This window comes from Chlamydotis macqueenii, chromosome 7 (assembly GCF_036417535.1).
Source record: "Chlamydotis macqueenii isolate bChlMac1 chromosome 7, bChlMac1.mat, whole genome shotgun sequence".
Taxonomy (NCBI): domain Eukaryota; kingdom Metazoa; phylum Chordata; class Aves; order Otidiformes; family Otididae; genus Chlamydotis; species Chlamydotis macqueenii.
In genome coordinates, this window is record NC_141562.1 from 4,740,262 (window position 1) to 4,765,698 (window position 25,437).

The following is a 25,437-nucleotide window of genomic DNA, read 5'->3' on the forward strand; positions in this document are numbered from 1 at the left end:
CTGTCCTGCAGGAGAGCAGCTGCCTCCCAAATTTAATTTTCCCAGTTGGTGTACCAGACGTTTTGTCACCGTGCAGCCTTGCCACACAGTGTGTAGGAACGAGTTAATTTCAGAGTAAAGAAAAGGCTACCTACCACCTAGCCGTGTTTTCTTCTCCTGCGCAGTCAGAAGCGCCGTGTGTTACTCGTGTATTCTATCGCTAATGTAAAATTCCCAGACTCCTTGATTAGTGAAGCTAGACAGTAGACAGGGTCCAAGTGTCTAACCATGTGAGAAATTCAGTGACTGTAGGCTACTGTTAATTAACCTAGAATCTAGCAACATGGCATAGTGTCTGTGTGATAAGTTATATTATCTTCAGCAGCTCAATTAAATCAAGGAGTGAGACACACAGCAGACGTAACTCGGCAAAATAAACAGACAACTTGAGTCAGCTTTCATAATTTGGTGCGACATCACGTAAATAAATGCAATAACTTGTTTAGCATAGTTAAGCAGTTTGCTGCTCAAAAACTTATTTGCATGACATCTCATTTTGAATAGGTTAAGTTGTGGCAAATTAGGTCTGTGCCTTCATTCTGATGTATTATGCAGAAAAGAGAGGAAAAAAAATCCTCCACCAGAGAGATGTCATTTGTAAGTTGAAATTCTACATTTGCTTTCTGTAGCAACAAACTGGAAGATACAGGTTCTGCGTTTAAATGATTCACTTTCCATACCAGTGCTGTCATGTTAGCATTTCTTGATGTGTGTGTGAGATAACTTTAACCCTCTCTAATTGCTCTTAATTTTCACTTGTATTCTTCCAATTCTTACTAGACTGTTCTAAGATACACGAGCATACATCTGGGTTGCAATCTTCTATATTTAGAGGAGATAAGACTGTTGTCCTTGCCGTGTTTTAATGTAGATAATTGCTTTCTGTCTGTAAAATCATATTGAGTCTCTGGTTGCAGGAAGTGGTTTGCACCCATTTTGGTGTGGGTGTGTAGACTGAAAGTACTCAATCATGCTTCAGTATCCTTTTAAAAAATGAGCTCTTTATTAGACATGCCTATTTCGCTCGTGGGAGCTGAATTTATCTGTGGTATGAAGCTTATACTTTTGGGCCCATTGCAGAGTTTGATTGCATATCAAGACTTTTTGATCACAGTCTAATTGGAAGGGAGTGACAATTTCAGGAGGTGGCTGTATTTTGAAATGTTTGCACCAAAAATTGCCACATATGAGCTGTTGTGTGTAACTCCCCATGTGAATGTTGTTTCCCTTACCCCCAGACAACTACGGAGCAGGAAACCATGGAATAGGCACACAGTTGCTGTTAAAGCTTATGACCTTGGGTTCTACTGTACCTGCATCCTCTGCCCATACGTCCACTCTGATTTACAAAGATATGCAAATCGTTTAAGCCAGAGGTTGTCACAAGCAGCAGGAAGATGTACCTCTCTTCCCTGGAATCTAGTCCAAATGTCAGCCCAGTCCTCAGAAAGGAGCTTTGCTGGTACCATTCACTCTTGTTGGACACAGTAAGGTGGAGAGCAAAGTCCTTTGCTGTTTTCTCCGTGCCCCTCTACCAGACTGTTAATTGAAGTGCTAAGAAGAACAAGATTCCTTCCAAGAGGAAAAATAAATTACTCTGAGAGACTGTCTTTTGAAAGCACTACCTGGTGATCCCAGCAATAATGATGCTCTTGCATACATGAAGTATTTTGTGATTTCTATTCCATTCAGATTAAGAAAATATTAGGATTTTTGAGTTATAAATCATTACACTTAAAACTTTCTTAGGTTTTGAAATAATTGAAATTGTTAGGCTGTACTAATAGGCTTCTGAGAAGCAGAAAGTACTGAAAGCAGTCTGGTAAATAAACGATTCATTCAGTTCATTTGCTTTGTTTGTCTGTGCTTCATATTTTATTCATACAAATCCTCTCTACTTGTTGAAAACACCATTGCTTGCAAGCATGGTGGTGTTAGGTGGCCCTTCCCTAGTAGCTTTGAAGATATACCAAAGTGTGTCACAGCCAGATCTGGTTCATTGTCACTTTTTTCTAAGGCATACACTGATGAGGTGTTGGTGTTGGTTTTTTGTTGGTTTGTGTGTGTGTGTGTTTTTTGTTTTGGTTTGGTTTTTTTTTTCCCTTGTTTGCATGAAGCACAGTTTCACATCAGACTCTTCAGGCACATGCCTTGCTTCTGTCAAAATGCTGCCATTAATTTCAGCTGAAGAGGATGGAGCCATGCCTGGGAAATGCTTCACAACAAAGCTGCTGGATGGATCTGGCATAAGCTTTGTTTTGTACTTCTGTTCTTGGATCGAGAGCTAAGAAAATCTCTTTAATTTCTTGTTCGATGAACGTAGTAGATGTTATGCTTTTCTCAAGCAGGTTTTTTGTGGTGAGAATGTGAATGACATCGAGGCTTTTTGCCCCAGGTGCACTGTTTAATAAATAAAAAAAAAAAATCACAGGAGACATTTGGAATGTCTTCTTTTGTAACTGAGGGAAGGAATTGCACCTGCCTTCGTGTTTTGGTTCATGCTGGATCTTCTCTTTGTTTTCCACAAAAGTAACCTTGCCCTCTGTAATCTGAAAAAGAAAAATTGGAGGAAAACCTTAATTTAAAGATATTTAAATGGCAGAAAGCTGTAAGAGGTATGTTGCAGACAGAACGGTGTGTGACATGCTAGCAGTATTCCTGCAGGACTAACTTTTCTCTCCTCCCAGAAACTATTCAAATCCACTCCACAGAGCTGGAAACCACTGGTATTCTGACAACTTTTTCTTACGGTTTGTTTGAGGCTTTTTAATTTCTAAAGGAACTGATAGAATTGCTTATCTCGCCCAACAACTTCCTAATTCGTTTCAGTTGCATAGTTGTGTTTACAAAGTGAGGATTTTGGCATCTCTCACTTTGAGATGTGGGTTGTAGGAGTATTTAAGATATGTATTGAAGATGTGTGTTGTAGAAGTGTGCATCAGTGCTCAGTCCTGATGCAGCAAAATAACTTGATGGAGAGTTACAGAACAAACAAATCAAGTCATGGAGGTCACCCCTGCTTTGACACAGGCAGGTAGAAGAAGCCTTTTCTTCCGCAAGGAAGTGCAAAATTAATATATGTTGGACCTTTACTCTAGAAAAGAGAGAATGCTTTTCAGTTGTGTCATGGTAAATAGCAATTGGCATTATGTGGTACTAAACTGAAAACTAAGCATATGGCTAAGGTCTTGCTCTGCCTTCCATTTGTTAGCCTAAACCTATTAAAAATGTTCTGATTCAAGTATATCTGTTTCTCAATGGGGAAATTTCATCGTAAGCGTTGGTGGGAGATGTCATGTGTGTAGCTGTCAAACAGCAACACTAGTAAAAATAAAGAGTATCTAGCTCTAATTTAGGGTTTTTCATCAGCAAGTCTCAATTCGTTTCCTGAGGAGGGAAGGTTTATTAAAGACTATTTCAAGGACAGAATTGAATAGCTTTCAGTGAATTTTTCCTTATGTTGTTTCCGTGTGGAAGAGGATTTTGGTTTGGGGTTTTTTTTCTCTTACTGAGAGATCTGTGACCTGTGTCCTACTGTGCAGTGTGTGTTCAGTATTGTGCGATTTGTTCACCAGCTTACGCGCCTTTCCTGCTTTTTGGAAATTGTATGCTTGATAGTAGCAGAGCTTACATGTCCTATTGTAGAGGAGTTTGAACCAACTTCTGCTTCCCCTGCAGATGAAAGTGGTGTGCAGAAGGAGCAGTATACACAGAGAGATTTGGTGTCAGGCAGTCACTTCTCTGGAAGATTAAATGAAGCCTTCAGAAAGGCATCCTTTTCCCTCTTTCTTAAAGATTCGTAACCCGAACTGCTGGCTCTGTTATGTTACTTTTTTTTTTTTTTTTCCCAAGAAGCCTTAAAATATGGCTTCTTGCATTTATTTACTTGGATTCTTCTCTTTAATTTGTATACGCTATAGTTGACTACTCAACAACTAGATGATAAACTGGCAAGGAAGTGTTCTGAAATGCAGTCTAGGTAAGGCTATCAAACTGGATGGTTTGGTAGCATGAGCTACCATGAGACCGTGTTTGTAGAGCAGAGGAGGAAAACTGCACTGTACGATGCCTGTCTGCTTTTTCAAGTTCTCCTATTGTTTTCAAAATCCGTGCCCCACAAGTCAGTCATCTCTTGTTAAAACAAGGCCTCTGACCAAGAGCTTTCATTGACTAAGAGTTGCAGTAATGTGATCCAAAAGCTCACAGAATGGGAACTCCTCAAAACCTGGTATAGGAGGATTTTTTTTTTTTTTCCCCCTTCATTTGTCATAGAGTTAATATATGTAACTTCTCAGGCACGAGGGGACAAGGGCAAAAAAAATAGATTGTGAACATTATTATTAATCGGGATGCTTAGAAATGAGCAGTCATGTTTTCCCAGATTATGCAACCAATTCAAAAATAATGATATATTTTAAAAATGATGCCTTTGGGTTTTGTGCCTTCCAGATAAAGCCCTCAGCTCATTTTCGTATTTTTCTCAGCAATCCCAAGAATTATATAACTGCTATGCTATTTTAAAAATATACCAACAATTCCTAAATACACTCCTTTCTTCTTGTTTCTGGAGTCTCGACTGAAACATCTGGCATCACCAGAACTAGAGAATTTAGTAGCACCATTATTCATGTAAATTGTATTCCTTCTTTCCTGTGCCCTCCCTTGCTCCTGCTAAAACATTGGAATGCTTTGGCAATGTAGCACAGTGAGGGATGACAGTGTGAGTAATAGTATCAAGTAAGTTTACTAAATGTCTCTAAAACAAGACTACAGGTTGTTCAGTACAAAGGCAGAGATGAATATAACAATTTAAAAAATGCATTGTGCATGTAAATTTCAAAACAACACCAGATTTTTCTCTCAAAATTGTGCCAGCCTCTTCAGGAGAGCTAGGATTCCACTCTGAAATTTCTGTGTGTTTTCTGTGCATGTGAAAACATTTCCAGTCATGGCAGCATCCCACGACATTTCAGTCAAGAAATAACCCTCCATTTTTCATCATCCCAAAAGTGATCACCCAAATTGCTCATGAAGATACGTCATCATGAACAAAACCCAAAACTCCTAGAAAGGATCAGTATACTAAGTGTGCTTTGCGCTGTCGCTGGTATTTTCTGAGACCTCCTGGCTGGCAGGCAGAGATTAAAATCTTGACTGTTGGAAGGCATGGCTGTGCTGGCATGTCCTGTCACTGGGGTATAAGACCTAGGCAGAGATCTTAAGCGTGACTGAAATTTCCCTCAATCGGGACTCAGACAGTTTTGATTCTGAGTAGAATCCATTATGGTTTGCAGGTGATGTTATCAAGGAAGGAATTCAGGGGAGCTCTGGTATTTCAGCTGCAGCTCACCTCTAATTAATGAGTTCATATGAGAAAATTAGAAAATCTGCATAACTATTAATAAGAATGAAGTAGGATTTTCTGTCTCACTGTACAGTTTAAGGTCTTGCTTCCAAATTATATGCTGTTCCTAGTTTCCAAACTTTCTATTAATGTGATGTAGAAAATACTATGTCAGCCCTTGTGTATGTTATTTACCATGTTGCTTTGTCTTTCCTTTCCAGCACTTACAGAATCCTGCAAACTTCCATAATGCAGCAACAGAGCTCCTGGACTGGTGCGGAGACCCCAGAGCCTTCCAGAGACCATTTGAGCAGAGCCTGATGGGTTGTTTGACGGTACGTCTACTCCCTCTGTGGCTGTGGTTCCTGTCCTGTTTTACACCATATGCAGTCTGTCATTGCCAAGACAACTTGACTTTCAGAATCTGCATTTTGTGGGGGTTTTTGTTATTTTATCTTAAACATGTGACACCTAACAACTGTTTACTTGACTCCATAACTTAACAGGAAGCAAAATGTAGTAACAAGAAGTTAAATCATAAGAGGGAAAAACATTTATAGTTGGATTACTTAAAAGTGCACAGACTAGGTTACTTGATATGCACGTACAATATTTATTTTCATGGTTCGAAATTGCAGAGCAAGCTGTGTTCTTATGGAGTTAAGGGACTTTTCAGGCATTTATTGTTCTTCGCTCAGTTTTGGTGGGATTGGAGGACTAGTTGTCTTCTATTTTAAGTATGCTGTACTTTCAGCTAAACAGTGTTTCTGATATGCCTGTTCAGCTTACTTTGTTGCATGTATTGACTGCAGGTCTAATCCTGACATACTAATTCCAACAATTTTATTGACTTCAGTGCTTTTCTTTCCATTCACTCTTTATTAAGATTGTAGCTCCTAAAGCAACTTAGTTATAATGCATTGAAAATATTTTTTATTGTGTACGCAACAGCATTTTTTTGTTTTGAAAGTTTTATTTCCCATGCACCCAGCAGCAGAATACAGTCCAAAATTGTTATGTGGAGTGAAGACTTCAGAAGAATTAAATTCTGACTGGAGTAGGAGTGTTCAAAAGCTTCACAGCAATTTGCAGAACAAGTCGATATAAATAAATAGTCACGAAGGAGATGGAAATGTAAAAATGATTAATGAAGAGACCATCATTGTATCTGTTGCAAGGGCAGAAGTGCATGGATTATTTTCATGCACTATGTAGCTGATGTGTAATAAAACAGACACGAAGACTGAGATTTAGTTGCCAGAAATCCAAATGTTAAGGAATGGCTCCATCTTAATGTGCTCAAGTGTATAGCATCCCTCAGATTTCTGTGTCCAAAAGTTAGAATAAATCCAGTAATATAAGGAGGTGCATATCAGTCTTCTAATCAGAAAAAAAAAATTAGAAATATTAGTAGAGTTCAAAGATAAGATATTGGACAATAACCTCAATCATGAGAAAATGTGCATAGTATCTGATGTGACGATAAATATATTTTATTTGCACTTTTTTAAAACTTTGCTAGCATTTTCAGGTTAATGTTTGGGAAAGGAGACATTCAGTGCAAGCATACTTAGCTTGTGCACAGTATTTCTGCAGACTTCTGTTAGAACATTGTAAGTCTGACCTGCTACTTCATTGCTGTTTAAATCTTCTCGTTCTACGTAAGCAGATCTGTAGCCCTGCCCAAGTGCAGGGTCAAAATAAGGTCTGACTGCTAGTGATTCAGTGTCTTCAGAGAGCATAGGGAAACAAGGAGGAAATGCTCGATGGAAAATAGTGAGATAAAGCACACAATACCATCTATTTTTCTACAGAAAAGAAAGAAAAAAATCCTTAACGTCTAAGTACTGTTAAGATTTGAATAGCATCTATTACTTCACTCATACTCCTCCCTGAAATCTGAACAGGGTGGCATGAAATCCCCCCTTCCCAAGCCTGTCATGGGAGAGCACTGTCTGTGGTGTAGGCCTGACTGGCAGCAGCATCTTTATCAGTACGTTGTAATTGTGTTATATTCCTAACGAGGGAAAAACCCAGGAACTTAACCATTCGGCTTGTTTTATGCTAGATAAATACACAGGCTTTGCAGAATGCATATAAACTGTAATGAATGTGTTTCTTGTTTCTTATTTTAAGATCCCTATAAGGAAGATATTTAATTTCTTCTCGCAGTGTACATCCCTCTTCCTGCTTCCCATTAAACAGACCTAACTATGTAGTTGTACCTCAAGAGGGTGATAATTCCTGTCTCTTCCAAATACATAGCAGTACAGTGGGCAAGGTCTACTTTTTTTTTTCCTTACAAAAATTATTTCTATCAGAGCTTGCTCATATATGACCTATTTCTAGATACTATTTTCTTCTTCACAGTGTAGCAAAGGTGGATGCTGAGGCTTGTTGTCCTCTTACAGGCAAATGTGTTTATCTACCTTTATTTAACACACATGGTAGAACTTAGTCTGTTCCAGGGAAATTATTCAGAAAGTTGCAAATAAGTGAAAGACAGCTGAAATACTGGAATATCATGAGTAATTTCAACATTAACTTGCTTAGCTGCATGTTCTGTGCTATCAGGAGCAAATTTTTCTTAATGCTGACAAAGTTTATCAATCCTTTGTGAGGATTATGCTAAAAGAAAAATGAAAATCAGTATGAAAGTCTGTTCAATCACTACAACAGGATTATTGTTTTATTTTGCCAGTCTTTAAAATGACCTTCAAAACCAAATTCCCTTAAAACTTCTGTAATTTTTTTACATACTTTTTAAAGCAAGTAGTCTCTAGCGTAATTTCAACATTTGAGCTGTGTGGATTCCTACAGGCAAGTGCATTTAAGCCAGAAATTCTACAAATACTCAAAATGCTTGCTTATAAGGCTCCTCCTCTGTAGGGTACAAAAGGATTTTTTTATTTTATTACATACTGTTCTGTTAACTCTCTGACTAGGGAAAAAGTGGTATACTGAACTGTTCTAGAACCGTCGAGGGATATGAAATCATCATATCCTACTAGCAGATAACATGGTATATACTAATGCAAATTGAAATATATTAATGTGTCATGACTGCAGAAGGGCAAGCTTTCTCAGAAGTGAGCAAACAGTCCCTTCATACACTGCAGAGTTTAAATGCATCAGATGTAACGACAGAGCATCAAAACAGATTTGTTGTATTTTGAGTAGCCAATTTAATGGTTCCTCTGGTGTAACAGATTCTTTGCATCATTTAAGTCTTATCTAGAATATTTTTGCAAAAATGAACCAATTAGTTTTAGTCCTGTTAATAAAAATGAAAAAAAAAATGCTCAAAATCTTGAAATTGTGCTTTAATTTTAAAAGTGGTTCTTAGAAAGTAGTTCTTTTTATCCTACACACCATCTTCATGTTAGCACTGTCAGTAGTATCTGGTTCACTTTGTAACACCACTATTTTTTTATTCCTCTTGCCAGTCTAACAGACCCTGAATGGATGCTGAAGAGTGGTCTTACAAATATTCTGCTTAGGCATCAGCAAAGCTTCCACCTTCACTTAAAGAATAACTGTTTTTGAGAATTAAACAGAATAGGCTGTTGCAGAAGGTTTTCTGTACTTAAATTGTAATGCCAGCACTTTTGGAATTCTTGATGACTCAAAAATTTCATCAGTTAGCTAGACAGCACGTGTTGAACGTCAATATATTTCTAGTGTTCATTTTTCCTCTGTGATTTTTTTTTCTCTTTTAGAATAACTGATGTGCACAGTATATATACTGGCTACTAGCAGCAGATAATATTTTTTAGGTATCAGCAGTGCTTGATGTTAGTGGAGTTACATTTGCTACTATGGGCTCCAGTGACATTGTAGGCAGGATAATAGGAATGATTTTCTAGTCTCAAAAACAAATTCAGGATTTGGTACAACTGAAGTTCCACCAGAGAGGTGTCTAACAAGGCCTGTAAACAGGCTTTATTTAACTATTTAAATACTTTAAATGATTGCTCTTTGAGGTGAAAAAAACTTCTGTTTATGATAAAGAATTTAGGCTGATGCTGTCAAAGCCTATGAATAAAACTGGAATAATTCTGTGCAGTGCAAACAGTCGAAGAGAAAAGGGTTAGGGTACATGGATAAACCTATGGCTTGTGCTAGAAAAAGAAACTCTTTTTTCATGAGCTAAACCCCAAAAGCTGTGCCCCTTCTGGCAAAAACGTGTGTGACTGCACGTTATATTCGAACTGCCGTTATATTCGAACATTCTGACAGACGCTAATTCCAGAGCTTACTTTCTGTGCTTATCCGTTACAGAAAATCATCAAAGTGAGTGAGTAATGTAGGTTTATAAAGAAAATGCATTTCAACAGGTAAATAAAAAGTCAAGGAGGGAGGTTTAAGCTTTTGAATCTGTTTTCTTCCTTGCAAGCTACAGGCTACAGAAAGGTTCCTTTTAAACAGCTTTGATGGAACCATGCAAACAAATTACCGTCTTCCTCGGAAACAATAAACTCTCTTCTAACTTGCCAAGGAAAGCTAGGTGTTACTAGGTGTTATTTTTCAACAGTAGGTTGTTTTTTTTTCAAATCAAAGAGAACTGTCTGTAGGCCAGAAACTGAATTATAATTGAAATCATTGATTCTATAAATTATTGAAATTGCAATGGTTACAGTGTTCTTTATGTAATATTACTTATTGCATAGTGTGATGGGAAGCTAATTGAAGTAACATCTGCTCTTCACAAACCCAACATAGCTATGTTTTTATTGTGATTGAAACTTTCCGATTCTAGTGTTCATAGTTTATAAAGCACTTTGGGATGAGTTTATATTATGGTAAGGCTAATATTCTTGATAAATTTAGGAATATAATTGTCTAAAAATGTACTGTATATGGCATGCCTTACTGTCTTCTGAAAGAAACAGCTTCATTTCCTACACAGCATTTAAAAAAACCAACCCTAGTTTGGTTCGACAAGGTTGTCTCATTCTTGTCTGCCTTTTCTCAGATCTGCTCTAGTCTCATCCCGTAGGTCTGCTCTTGCCAAGCAGTTTAACATGTAAATGATCGTACTGAGAGCATTGGCTATTTTTTGTGTTGATGCTGCAGCAAAAATGGAAACGAGAGGACAGCTGAGAGGAAAATGGGCAGATTTACAGACTTGTCTTCATCGAAGGACGATAAAGAATGTTTTGTTCTATTACTGTGCTTCAGCGTTACAAGGTGCTGAGTTCATCGTTCTTCAGGGCTCTTCTGTGTGCCTGAAAAGGAAATAAAAGGGCGAGAGAAGCACAACTATGTGCAATTACTCTGTAACTGTACCTAAAGGCTTAGTCTAAGAAATTAAAATACACCACCACAACTGTTTTGGACAGTAGGAGGAATTTAGGCAAATAGAGTGTGCTTACCTGAGCTGGCCCTTGGACAAAGCACTGCATGTAACAGAGCCCCTCTAGTGAAAAGTGGGGTCTCTGACCACCGTGGTTAGGACCACGGGTCTCTCTTTCCATCCAAAGGATGGCATTTCCTACCCTAGTTTGTCCACAGAAGTCTATGCTGAGATAGTCTTTTAAAATGCTTTTTCTCCCCACTGAATGCTCTAGATTTGCTCTCCAAATGTTGGGTCTATGTCAGTCATCAAATGTGGGATACTCGCCCATGTTTGTTTAAGCAATGTTTCCTCTTGAAAATAAAAGAAAAGCAACACCCAAAGTCCTAGTTGTGCTCTATCTGAAGAATATGGATTTCATTTAAGTCTTTTGTGCTGCTTGTAGCTCTTACTAGATGTCTGTACTGCTGAAGAGACTTGCTGAAATAACAAGCATCTGTGTTAAACTGACAAAGTATCTGCTATAGCTTCATGTTTTAGTGATACTGATACATGGTACAATATTCTTTTGAATTGCATTTCTCTCTGGAAAATCCTGGAATTGAGACTTGAGATTTTTTAGGTAATTTTAAGAAAAAAAATAGCTGCTTTCAGTTTCGTGATACAGAAATCTATTTTAGCTCATCTGATATGTAATTAAAATGTAATTTACTTTTTTTAAAAAAAAAAGAAAAAAAAACACACAAAAAAAACCCCTCAACAACCCAAGAGCAGTTATCTTTCAATAATGTCAAGTTTCCACAACAGGATGCCTTAGAGAGCAAAACCAACAAAATCGAGCTAATGCTAATGTCTTCACAAGGTATCTGCTGCTACATTGCCTTCACACCTGGCTGGGTTCATTCCGTTTAATGCTGAAATGTATGTAATAAACAAATCAATATATGACATTGAAAAATCAGTTTTGAAATCAGGTTAGGATCTGAATGTGAGTCATTACAGATGCTAGAGATGGTTCAGCATATCTATACCCAGAAAATGGCAGGATGCAGCTGCCCATTATAGCCATACAAGTGTTGCATTTAGTCTTTGTGTCCAGGACTTCCAGAGCAAAAAGTTCACATGGAACAAATTCTGCTTCCATCGTCCTCTCCATGTATTTGTTAAGCACACAGTTTTCATGTGTTTACTCCAGGGCTGCGTACGTGCTGTACCGTCAGAGTACAGCCAGCAGGCACAGAACACTCTGCTTCAGAGCAGCTCGTAATGCTATCAAATAACTCGGTGTTACTGACTCTTGTATGACCTCGTGGTGTCCTAAAGCCCCCTTTTAAACCTCATTTTATTAGTCAAGACATGGGTTATTTTGCAGCTTTAAAATATTTGTTTGTGATGTGTTGCTGTCCAAATTAAAATGCTTTTGGAATTCCTGTATCACTTTCTTTGTATAATGGCTGTATGTTTCATCCATGTCATTGTTCAGTGTCTGCCATGACTCAGGTGGCAACAGTATTGCAGTGATCCAGTGATCAGCTGGCTTAATTAAAGCAAAATCTCAACATCTGTCCCCAGGAGAAAATTTCAGATGGAAAGGGTTGAGTATAGTGATCTTCTCTTCTATGTTTATGGTTGTTAGAGGTTGTTGAGGAAGAGGATGTAAAGGAGGAGATATTCTTATGTGCATGGTTACTTCACTGTTGCAGGAAGTGTAAAGAAAAGTAGTAGATGGCAGTGGTACTGGTTTATTTTGTTTTGAAAATGTGGTCCTTATCCACTAATGGGGTGGGAAATAAATTTTGAGAAAACCCTAGTTTGAATACAAGTGCTCTGTAGTGTTGTTAACATTTGTAGAACCTATGTAATGTCTGTTCTCAAGCATCAAAGGCAAGGAACTAATTAGTGATATCTAACTTTACTGACATGCTTTGATTGTCTGTATTGTTGAGGCAGCCCTTCTGCTGCCTCAGTGTAGGAGTCTCATCAGACCAGGACTTCAGATCACAAAGATTTCTTCCTCCCTTTCCCTCCCTCCTTTTTTTTTTTTTCTTTTCTGTTTGAGGCAGATCACTACTCATGTTGCAAAATTCCTCAATTTGCTTCCTGTTTATCTGATCTTAGTGTGTTACTGAGGGGGAAAAATTACCATCTACATTGCAGAATTCTAATTACAAAATTTCTGCTGTAGTCTTCAAACTGCATTCAGATAATTTCAAGTATGCACAAGTGGCTGAACACAGAGCTGTCTGAACTAGCAATCAGCTGGCATTTTTAGTTTTGAGCAGCCAGCAAATTGAATTGGTAAAATTCATTCTGATGCCAGCAGGGGGGGGTGCTCTTGACTGCTGCTAGTTAAGAAATTTATTGAAAGTGCAGCATAATGGGAAGGGAGTTTTGTAATAAGCAGTCATATAGCTCTCTTGAACAGGCCTGTTGGGTTAAGAGGTACGTTGTTCCAGTACTTTGTGATATGATGACAAGAAGGGCAGGGAGTGGAGCTTGCTATGGTGTAGTTTCCTAGCCTTACAAAAGGAGAAAGGAAAGAAGAAGGAAAAAAAAAAAAGTATTGCAGTTAAATTCAGCTGGTAGCCAAATTTCTGTTTTTCATGTTGTTAAAACTTCATTCTCATCATTTTCCCCTCACTGTCAATGACTGAGGGTTCAGGTATCTGGAACTCTGCGGAGCGGTGTCGGAGGCCGTGAATGCAGTGTGTCAGTTATGAATGTAATATTATTCAGTTTAAAGATTTCAAAAGTTTGAGATAATCAAATTTTCTTATTGGCAGTAAATGTTACAATAATGTTTATTTGCAAGTAAGGTCTATGTTCCTTTAAAGACACAGCTTGAAATAGTTGTCAGCACCATATCTAAGTTAAAATAAAAGCTAGGTGTTAAAAGTGTGTGTAGGAAATTGGATAGCTTTTGTGAGGTCTAATTGTCTCAGCTGTTACTGTAAAATAACATAGAGAACTATTGTGTTGAACTTTGGGCTGGCCAAGCACCCCTCTCAACCATAATAAAGGATGATGATCTCAATTTATGATTGTGGTATCACTGGCAACTATGTCTACTCTGGTTTTTAAATGCAGTACTTTTCAATGGACTTTAATGGTATGTATGCTGAGGTCAGCTAAGATACGTGCTTACAGTGTTGCAGAGTTAAGTCGTGGTTGAACACATGGTGCTGTCTGCATCTTCTCTGAATTTTTGCCGATGTGCTGAACCTGACTTAGTAGTTAGAGGAAGCCTGAGTAGGTTTGTAAGTGGTGTCATATCACTTAGCCATAACATTGAATGGATAATTGGAACTGTGTTAACTTGATCCCATCTGATCAGCTCTGTTACCTGAGTAAGATCAAAATTAGAGGAGGTTTCAAACTTGAGAGAGTTCCTGCAACACAGGGTTTAGACTGGGCTGGGTGGCTCCAGTCAGCAGCAGATGTCTGCAGTTGCTGAGATTTGTCTTGAGACAGACCTAAGGGAGTATGGTGTCTACTCTTTTCCCCAAGCTGGGATTTCATATACACATTTTCTAGTCTAGAATTAAGATATGTTACATCTACTGTCTTCCTTAGACTTAGAAGGCTAGTTAACTTGTCAAAGAAGAAGACTGCACTGTGCTGATGGATTCATGATGATGTTCTGCATTACTCACATAATACTTGTTTAGTAACTTGTTTTCTTGTCTGTCTGGGTACCTGTAATTTCTGAGATTCACCTTTTTGCCATCTTAAAACCAGAGATTTGATGTGCCTCCAGGGTCACTGTTTTGAATGAATTCCTGAAGATCACAATTAGCAGTTGCGAGGTTTGCCCGAGCTAGTTCCTTTGAGGCACTCTAAGGTAAATTTCAGCAGAGTCCGCTGACTTAAATCATATTGAACTTACCAAATGTCTCATAGTTAGTTCTTTGCATTTTCTGGATCATATGCCTGTGTCACATTTGTCATCTTGTTTCTGAGAAGTCTTGGTGTTAATTTAGAGGGCCAGGAGGTCCCTAGCATACAGATTCACCAGAGGAAAGCCTTCCAGGTACCGAACGAGCAGTTGTCTGACTTGAGTAGGCAACCTGAAACAGAGACTTTGGAGGACATCTGATCTGTTCTGTTGGATTTTCGTTTTGAAATAAAAGTCAGTCTTTAGCTGTCACAGTTGAAAGAAAAACTTTAAATTTAAAATACAGTTAATACAAAAATTTGTGAGCCTATGCAGAAGCAGGAAATAAAAAGCGAACCACCCTATTCGTGTGACCAAGGGGATTGCTGAGGAGTGCTGTACAAAAACCAAGGGCTCGGGGAGAAGAGCCCACAGAAAGCCCTCTTGAGCATGGTTCTACCAGGTTTTTTTTGCCTCTTTCCACATCTAGTGGAGTGCATAGAAGAAAAACCTATGTGGAAAATGACTCTTGGCAAGATGGAAATTTTATTAGAAATGTCTGTTTTCTATTAAGTAGCTGAGGGGTTTGTTGTTTTTATTTTGAGAGAAAGAAGGGGGGTTTGTGCAGTTTGTCAGTGGAAACAATTCATTCCAAATTTAGATTTTTTTTTTATTATTTTTTAGCTAAAATTAATTTGCAATTTGTTTTCCCTCTATTTTTTTTATTAAAAACTTGAGCAATAAGTAATAGTTTGACTGGCTGACTTTTCTAGACTTGCAAATTCAGATTCTGCCTTCTCATGCTTAGTATTCTCTTGCAGTGCTTGCTAAGGTATAGCTTCACTGCTTTGAGGTAGGCTTTAGTAGGACAATGCCGTGGCCATCGGGCTGCAGTCAGTGTCGGGGTTACGCGCCCTGGTGTCTGGAAGTTCTGTGTTTGGCCATGGTGAGGTACAGAGCAGTGCTTTCTCTGGCAGAGGAAATTAAGAAAAGGAAGCCGATGTCAAATGAGAGCGTAACAGGTTAGGCCTCAGCCTATTGTTAGGACTCAGACTGGCCTAGACTCTACAGTCTATTCAGTGAAGACATTGCAATCGTAGATTGGCTTTCGTGGGCTCAAGGTTTTATGATTCTCTGTATTTCCTGAGTTAGTGTGTAGAATTTTTTCCACAGTTAGCGAGATGTCAGTTGAGAGGAGTGACTTGGCCTCTAGCCAGCAGGGTCTCTGTATTCATAGCTGCATGTTTTAAAATGGACCAAGTGTATAAGCAGACGACGTGTTTCTTAAGGTACCATGTGCTCACTGATGAGCACGTGTATCTGCCTTCATTCCTGTCCAGTTTCAAAATAAATAGTTCAATGGTAGTGTGCTTTTTCAAAACAGAAAATGGAAGGGCCCTTTATCCTTTACTTTACAGACCTGAGTAGCACTCTGAAATGCATTCCTCTGTGATGGTACAGTAGGTGATGCCTGAAGAAGTTTGAATAATGTTTACACGTTAATGAGACATTGCCCTTAGGAGCCTTTAAAAAGATGGTTTTTTGAGGAGTTTTCTGTCTACTTCTTACTCATCCCTTCCCCAATGTCTACCTGTCAGTAGCTGAACTATGGTGATACTGGAAGTAGGAAAGGGGAACAGTTAATTTACATGTGTGTAAGTGTCTTCCAGATCTCATAGCACCCATCACTCTTCACTCCTGTTGCTTAGCATGAAATATGAGATATCTTGTTCTTTTGCTTGCATTTTTTTTATTTTATCTTGTTTTTGCAAGTTTGGACCTAGAATCTTAGCCAGGATGTTAACAATACAACTTTTAAGTGTAAAGGATTAAAGGCTGATCTACGAAGTCGGAAATGGGTTTTTTTGTTGTTTGTTTTTTCAAAAATGCATTATAATTTGCAAATTATTTTTTCTTTCCTATCTAAAACTTACCATTGTAACTGTAAAGAGAAACAGGAGATAAAACAGTAGATGTGTTCTAGGGTTGTGTTGTACTGATTATCCCAAATTCTCATTTCATTTCCCTGAAGTGCTCTATTCAATTTTGAGATTGGGAGAGTTAAAAAAATTTAGGGAGGGGGCACTCCCACCTGATAAAGTAATGTGAATCTGTAATTTGTAATTTAATAGGAACAACAGACACAACAAAAATCTACCTGGGAACTTTATCCATGCTAATTCTTTCTTAGGAAAGAAATCTGGTTCTTAATTGTTAATTAGGAAAAGTGGATTGTCGAAAAAGTTCAGAATAATAAGATTCATGTAATAGTAGATAGGACAGAATATTGCATGTGTTTACTATTTCTGGGTTATCGTGTATGTTGGTTCTTCACTCTGTTCTGTGTTGTTGCTGTTTTGGGGGAGAACCAGTCCTGGACACAGATAATTGCATTGTCACTAGAAAGAAGCTTTCAGGTAGAGATAGGGGTGGGAAAAGGATGTTTTCTTGTATTGTAAGCTGTTTAGGATAGGGGATTTCTTTTGCTTCACACAAGGAAATGGTGTTCTTGTGGAGTTCTTTGACCTTTGTTTCAATGCAAAGCAGTAATGGCAATGTTAAGAATAATGTTTTATCTATGCCTCTGAGTTTAAAGTCATCCTGTGCCACTAGAAGGCAATATAAAAGCTCTGCTGTGTGTAGCATTGGCATAGTTTGCCGGAGTGACTGCAGTATTGTGTTTATACTATACAGATTTTCATGAGGATACATTCTTGGCTGATAGCTGACTTGCTGGCCTGGAGAAATAGTTGACTGTTTTTCATCCTTAACCCCGGTCTTTGATTTGCCTAGTTTTGCTAGTTCTTCTAGATCAGTCCTCCCCAAAAAAAAAGAAAAGGAAAAAAGAAAAATCTTCTTTCCCTATTTAATGTGTTTGGCAAATACTTGTTGCACAGGCCTATTTATTCTAAAACTGTAGCAAATGTGCTTCCCAATACACTATTGTTGAAACGCAGCAACTGTGACACTGATCACAGCGTAGCAGAACACTGCCCATCAGTGTGGAGGAGGGCACTGTAACCTAAAGGACCTGGGCATGGCTCTTGAGAACAGGGCCAGGAACTGCTTGTGAGACAGAGAAAGACTTGGGAACCTCTCGTCCTGAAGTCTCAAGTACATACATTTATCTTGCATTATTTCTTCTGTAAAAGCTTTGTTGCTCCAATTTTCATGGAACTACCAGGCCTTCTTCTGGCGAGTGGTCAAATAACCAGATCACCCGCAGACTCCTGTGTTCGGTTTGCTGTGCTTGCACTGGAAACTACTGGAGAGCAGTACCTCATACCATGTTTGTACTGTGGCTGTTGCAGCAGATTCAGTTCTCTGACATTAGTGCTGATAAGCAGGTGAATGTAACTTCGCAAAGAGCTCAAGTAACCCCTAATGAAGCTTTCTCTCTTTCCCTTTGCAGGTGGTTAGTCGAGTGGCAGCTCAGCAAGGATTTGACTTGGATCTTGGATACAGGCTACTGGCAGTATGTGCAGCCAACAGGGACAAATTCACTCCAAAATCAGCTGGTAGGAAAAGCCTTTTTTCAGTGTATTACTGATTCTTGGATGGTCATATTCTGAATAAATGCTACCTGCAACTGTATTGCATTCTTTTAAAAACAAAACCAAAACCAAATACGTGTTTGCTGGTAATAGTGCTGCTGCTTTTAGCACTTTAATGACATGCCATTCAGAGGATACATGACTCTGGAAATTTGTGTTTTCCCCAGCTAGTGCTGTTCATTGCCCTGTTTGATCTTCTAGATGAAATGTTACTTCCAGAAGCACAGATGTTCAGTAATTTCATGGTGAGAATGAACACTCTCAGGCCCCTCCATCTTGGTAAACCACTGATTTCGTGTCGTGTGTCAGCCTCAAAGTCCTTCACATTCATTCTGCACTCCTGATATATCTGTCACCAAACTTTTATTCCTTGACTGCATATGTCTGTGCAAAGAAGTGCCATGGTTTCTCCTACATCTAGTCATTAACGTTAGAATTTTGAGCCGAGAGTAGGTGGCAGTGCTATTGTTCCAGTATTAAGTAGCCATTTTTCTGGTATTTTATGGCAATAATCCATTATAAGGCTCTGATCAAGTAGCGGTATTTGATCATGATGTACTGCCATTGCTTCCCTGTGTAGTAAAAGTAGAAAATGTACTTCAGGATCTTTCTGCTTCTCACATGTTTGATTTAACTGGAGCATTTAATTCTGGTTCTCCTTTTCTTAGCTGATGAATGTCAACATAATGTGCAGTGGCTTGGAAAACGGGCAGATAACTGTTCCATTCCAGACTGAGCATGGGTAGCTTTTCTGCTTAGTACTAAACTCGTATGCAGTCCTCGTTTTAAAACATCAGAAAACGTTACCTTCTTCTGAAATACTAATTTGTAGCCAACTGATGGGGTGTTAACATTTCTTTTCATGTTCGTTTTCAATTTTTATCAGCTTCAAACTTCTTTACTCATGGGCTACCTTTTGTCCTAACTGCTCTAAGTGGTTCCTCGTGTAAAAGCGGCTTTCCCATCAAGGCATATAAACTGGACTTATTGATGTATTTTTTGGTGTGTGGAAAGGCATCATTACTTTTATTAAACATTGAATAAATAGTCTGATTTTCATCCCAGAAAATTCTGTGGAAGATAAAACATTCAGTTGACCAGGCACAATCTCCCTTTTTTTTCTGAATTTCTAGTAAGTTTATCCAATATATCTCTATCTCATCTCTTCTTGATTTTTTTTTTAAAGCTTGTCAAATCAGGATTTACAGCTATATGAGTGCATTAAGTGAGATGTTAAAACTTTATGTCCTTTGAAAATATACTTCTTAAAAGTAGTTGTACCTCCTCTCTTGCAAATTCTTCCCAAGGTGTGTCTCCATCACTGTGTTAGTGAAGGTGAGGTTGTGAATCTTTCGGATCTTTTTGTGTTGTAGTTCTTTTCCTTTAGGGCTTGGAAGAGGGGGTAGTCTTGAAAACCGTTGCTCAGTCATTACATACCAGAAAAGCCCAGTGTCAGTGTTTGATTTCTACAAGTAATTACTTTTTGGAAATATATTATTTTTTAAAATTTTTTTTCCCCCAACTCATGACCCTAGTATTCTGTACAGGTTTCAATCTTTCCATTGTTACTTAATACAGTACTGGGAAAGCTTGTAATGAAATCATGTGCTCTTCTCTCAGTGTATTCTAAAAACCTTCAGTTCTCTTTCACAGTTGCACATACAACTAATTTATTTCCAATGATGTTAAATATTTGCTTTCACAACTGCTTTAGTTTTACCACGTACACAGTTGTTTCACCAGTTATTCCATGGATTTCATCATGCCCATCCACAGTGTGCTTTTTAGTGCTCTTACTGTCTGTATTAAATACTCGTATTTCGGGGCATACCATGACATGTTTTGTGAAATGTCACATGTAGTGCCTAGTCTAAGGATGTCATACCCACATACGATCTGCGAGAGGTACATCATGGAATAGGCAACTTGAAAGACTAACAGGCTGAATTACAGATGTGAGGTTGTTTCAGACCATCTTGACTTTTTGAAAGGGTTAATTTCCACATCTGAGTGTATTAACATTTTCTCATTTCTCAAGCAGCAGTGGCTCTGCTCCCTCATTCAGTTTTTTTTAAAAATGCTGAGATTGTCCTTTGCTTTTTTGTTGTAAACAGTGTGCATCATTGAAAGTGGCCTTTCATGATTTGCTTAAGTTGTTGTCAAGGGTGCTTGCATGTTGTTTTGAGTAACTCGTGCTTTTTTCTGTTACATCTATTGAAAGACACCTTCAACGCTTCTTGCAGTCACTTTCCTACAGAAGTCCCCTGATGTAGATATCCAGTGGCATTATTTTTAATGAATAACCATTTGTTTTTCCCTTCCTCCAAGCTTAAGAGGAATTTACAATGGTTTGAATTCATTCCTCCAAGTATGAATTTACTGCTGCCAAAGGGATTGCTCTGGAAACATTTTTAATCCATATTTGTTTAGTGTCTGATGTTCTGAAATGTAAGGAGAAAAAGCCCTTTTCTAGTTAAAACACATTTGAGTAGGTGGATGCTGGGGAAAACATTTGCACCAAATCCTTTCAAGGGCTATCCACTATTAGTACCTCTTCACAGCTTAGGGCAGGGCTTGCTGACTGATGTCCTGTGGGCTGAGACACCTGGAGTGGCTTGGCAGTGGTGGCTTTGCAGCTCTGCTGTGTGGAGCAGGTGGACCACCCCAGCCTGGTGTCCCTCAGGTCTGCTGGTTTGCAGAGGCAGCTGAAGCAGTGCAGCTTAGGTAGTCCTGCTCTTGTTTTCTGGTGATTCCTAGCCTGCGCTTGCTCAGAGACCTGTACTGGCAGAAGAGCTTTTGCTGGTACAGCTTGTTTTACATTTGACTCTCTCCCTGAGCTGGCTCTCTGCAGGGCCCCAGGAGAGCGAGGGTCCCTGTGGTAGTGCCCAAGGGTCTCAGTTGTACTTGATGGAAGAGGGCTGGAGCCTGAGGCTAGAGGGCAGAGCACCCAGATGCCAAACTGGGTCAGCTGTGTGGGAAATCCACACCCCTGGCTCATGCTGTTGGCCCTGTGCTGTTTCATCCCAGTTGGTTTAAACTGTTTTGATGGTGGCTCCCTGCTAAGCTGAAGAGGTTGAGGAGTGATTACGGGAGCTGCAGATGGCAGATCAGAGTACAGGCAAGCGTGGGGGAAATAAGGGAGAGATGAGCGGCTGGAGCCAGGCGGGACAGCAGCCTTCTCAGGTGGCACAGCCTCAGCCAGGGGCAAGGCACGGGGGAACAGAGCAAGAGCTGTCAGCTGCTTAGCATCTCCCATCCAGGACCCTTTGGTGTTGCTGAGACAGTATTTGATGCTGTGCTTTTTCTACTTGGCTGTTCAGATAGTTAACAATTAGCTAATACAAATTGTTTTGGAGAATGCTTTGAGGGGAGACCTGTGTAGCATGAAAAATAATAAAAAGTTGTCATCTGTGCTTTTAAATAGTAATGATGATTTAATGACTGTGCCTTTTGTCTCCACTTTCTGGTGTTTGTACCTGAAATAATAGCTGTGCCTCCTTTTATTCTTCTAGCCCATGCTGCTGCATCTGTGCTGCTGCCTCAGCAGGAGGTCAAATACAGCGTTTCCCACCCTGAAGACAAATGACAAAGCCTTTAAAAATATGTGTGTCTTGTTCGGTGACAGCTGCTCCCCAAACCTTCCACGGCAAATTCCTTTGCCTTGTTATGACACCTATAGGGAATGGCCCAGCAGGTTTGCTGCCTGCTCATTTGCTTTCAAACTGCAGCAAGCTCAGTCACTCTTAGTATGTGAGTGCATGGGTGTTTGCGTATTCTGGTGTTTATTCCTTAAGCCTGAAGACCTTCTTTCTGAATAGTGCCTGCTTGGAGCTTTTCTGAGCATGGTATCTGGTGCTTTTATCCTTCCTGTAGAACATTAAGTGATTTGGTAGCTTTGCTTTAAGGTCTGCTATTCAAGTAAAACAGAGTTCACTGATCAGAGTGTTTATTTTAAAAAATAATAATAATTTTCTGTTTAGAAATATTAAAAAAAACCCCAACTATATCAAGCTACTGAACTTCATTGCTCTTGTAGCTACTTTTGCTTTTGTCAGGAGGCCAAGCTGAGGCCAGACAAGGGGACGACAGGGTGAGATCATACAAGGAGCTTTGTCAGAGAAGGACAGTGTTCAGTATCTCTGTGAAGAGAGAGGGAGGAAGGAGCCTGAGGGCAGAACTATGCAGAAAAGGTACTTTGGCAATCACTGAGAACCTACAGCAAACAAATGCTGTGATAGTCCCCTTTTTGATACTGCTTTGTTTTCAGTCCCTTAGGCTTTGCCTGGTGTGCTTTTGATTTTACTTTTCAAGAGCAGTGTTACTTAATAATCTTGATTTAATATGAAGCATAAACTAAAACTTCATGGTGTTTGAGGATTTTATGTTATGTTTTGTTTATTTCTTTAGCTTTAATTATTGTAATATAACGAAAATAATAGGCCTCTTCTTAGTCGATCTGATTCCAAAGCTATGCATAAAATGGATCGGGGTTAGCAAAGGTATTTGCAGTGAGAATACTGGCAAATGGTGGTGTTAAAACATCACTGGACAAGATACTGAGACCTAAGGTATGTCCTGGCCAGGGTATGTCATCTAACATGTTTTACTGCCTTGCTTGAAGCAATAGTATAGACTGGGCAAAGTGTATTTTGGTGTGTTATCAAATCAAACTTATGAGAGAAAAGGAGAGAAGAAATGAGGTTGCAATATGAGTGAGGAAAAAGTAGAAAGTAAGGATAATCTTTAGATTATGGGGGACCATAAGGCTGGATGAACACTTTGCCTAAGCTTCCAATAATAATGCTCACTTTTTTTTTTTTTTTTTGTGGAGACAAGGCGAAGTGAGGCGGCTAAAAGGCTTACAAATATGGAATGTAAATTACTACAGCCAAGGCTGATGGCATCCCTCCAGCTTGAAGGGATCGGATGATCGACATGCCTGCATTTGGAAAGAAATAGCATATGCATTGTCAGTCTCATGCCTCACACCAAAGACTTTCAGCAAATCAGTCAAGTCAAAATGGTCTCATATGACTGGAGAAGGAATAGAAATGCTGTACCTGTACTTAGGAAAGTGGCTGACAAGAAGAATGCGTAGGCACCTTTATGAGCAGAGCAGAAGAGCTTGGCTTGGGTTGTTTGTGAAATGAAAGCTGAGCAGAGTTATGGAATGCATGTAAAGACTAGCAAATAAACAACTTGGAACAAGAAGAGCTATGAAGCTACAGGACAGTGTTAGCACAAACATACAGGTGTAAATTGAATAAATAATTGAAATAATGGGGAAATACTGAACTCTTAGGGCAGTGGTATTTGGAAAAGGTTTTCAGTTAGAATGACAGTGGGGAAGGAGGGAGCAGAAAAAAAGAAAATGGAGAATCAAACTGCCTTTTAAAGATGGAATTCCGTGAACATATGAAACTGACTTTATAATGTGGTTCTTGCTGTAGCTGGAAGCTGGTGAAGAACCTTTTATCTATGTAGTCCTAAATTCTTGATACATTTCCATGCAGCTGTATGATCCATTGGTACTTAGAGTTAGCGTCCTAAAACTGCCCACTTGACACTCTTCATTGAAATAAAGGCATCATTTTTTTTTTCAGCTATTACCTTCCAAAACAGCTTTTAATGCAGAAGACTGACTACATTTTAGGTGACCTCTAGGTTCGCTTCCCAGCTCTTAGCACAGATTCTCACTCTGTGCCCTTGTCTGCTTTGCTCTCTGTTTTGTAGTTTTATATCTTTGAAGCAAGGATAATAATACACTTGTCATCTCACTTATATTTGCCTGGTTTAATTAAATTCAGTATTATGCAGGACAGAAAAACTCCCTCTTCCCCTGTAGGTATGTATCCAGTGCAGTGGAGCCATGGTTTCAGCTGGGACTTGTAGGCTTTGTTATCATACAGATAAAATAATCCTGTTCTGAAACATGTATTGGCAAGATATACCTTTGTTGCAACTAAGGCTCTTTTTCCTAAAGATTTATAGTACAGATGCTACAAATAAATGAGTTATTCATTCTTAATTCATTCAGATTATGTGGTTAGTTTCATTAGTGTGTCTGTTAATGAAGTTGGCACCTCCTCTTGACCAAAGGGAAGCACAGTCAGTACTGTTGCTCAGTGGCAAGCAGCATTAATTCATGTCTGTAATCTGTGACAGCCACGTTTACACTGACTGCAGAAAAGGGGATCACAAGGAAGGCACAGTGGACTTTGCCCATTTGTCTTGCCCATGAGTTTACTCAGAACAAAACTCTAAAAGACGTACAGTTTGAAAAATAACACCCTGTATCTTTAGCCTCTGTCAGGTTGGCCTGGCATGCAGCAGACTTGTCAAGAGTCAGCTCTCAAATACCTTGAGATGGAGCACCTGAAGAGCCTGCAGAATAAGACATGCTCTTCCCCTCTGGACCTTACTTGTTCGAGCTGTTCCTGTTCCCTTCCTCTGAGATGTCTGCTACTGATGCGTTTGGTCTGCCTTCTACTCTTAGCAGAAACACAATCATTCTTGTGTCAGACTTTCATTATCCTCAGGCTGGCAATTCCTCTTCATCTTTAATGTGAGTGTTAGGGCCTCCTGAGATACTTATGTGGATAGGTACTATTTTGCTGGAATGGAAATTTACTTCCTTTTTGGCGCTCACTGCTCTGGTGTGCACTTGAACGCCTATGTTTATGAAGGAGCTTGCATGGCCGATCCGCTACTTTATTCTGTCTAGCCAAGATATCAAGTGGTTTGTCTGGCCTATTCTTTTTGACATTTGACAGGTCCTGTTACCATGGTACCAATTCTGACTTTGAGAGATGTAGCTATAAAACTCCGTTGCCAGGTTGGAACGTTTTTGCACTAAAGCCCTTACTGTAGCACTGAAGAAAACTGCAGAGACTCAACTACAGCAACAGGCTAGCTCTGCTATTTTCTTAGTGTGTGCTTTGGATTTTCATTAGGCTGGTACTTATCTGAATGCTGGCTTCACTGTGGATTTGAAGTGTATAGTGAATTAGCTCATCATGCAATTCCTGGGCAGTGTCTTTTCCTAGTGTGTGCAACACACTTAGACTTGGACTGGAACTGGCATTCTCCAGAGAAGATTTATGTTGATTTCTATCACTGTTTTCTGTACTCTGCTTCAGGGATCCCATACGTGCTGAGACAGACTAGAGCTTGGGCCCAGTGTGAATTTTGATGTTTTATTTTCTGTTGTTGTTTTGAGTGACATATCTGTCCCTCTGAACATGAGGTAAGTCACACATGGAAAGTAAGAAGGGAGGCAGCTGTGACAACATATATATATTCATGAGAGAAGAAAGCGAACTCTTCAGAA

The 25,437-nt window shown here is 39.2% G+C and overlaps 1 protein-coding gene across 6 annotated transcripts in view; it reads left to right on the forward strand.

Moving 5' to 3' along the window:
* Positions 1-25,437, forward strand: part of ZMIZ1 (zinc finger MIZ-type containing 1) — a 359,859-nt gene that overhangs the window by 208,011 nt on the left and 126,411 nt on the right. For all 6 annotated transcript variants that reach the window (XM_086752207.1, XM_086752205.1, XM_086752210.1 and 3 more), the window contains 2 exons: positions 5,605-5,718; positions 17,966-18,071. In XM_086752207.1, coding sequence (XP_086608333.1) covers positions 5,605-5,718; positions 17,966-18,071 — 220 coding nt within the window. The remainder of the gene's footprint in view (positions 1-5,604; positions 5,719-17,965; positions 18,072-25,437) is intronic.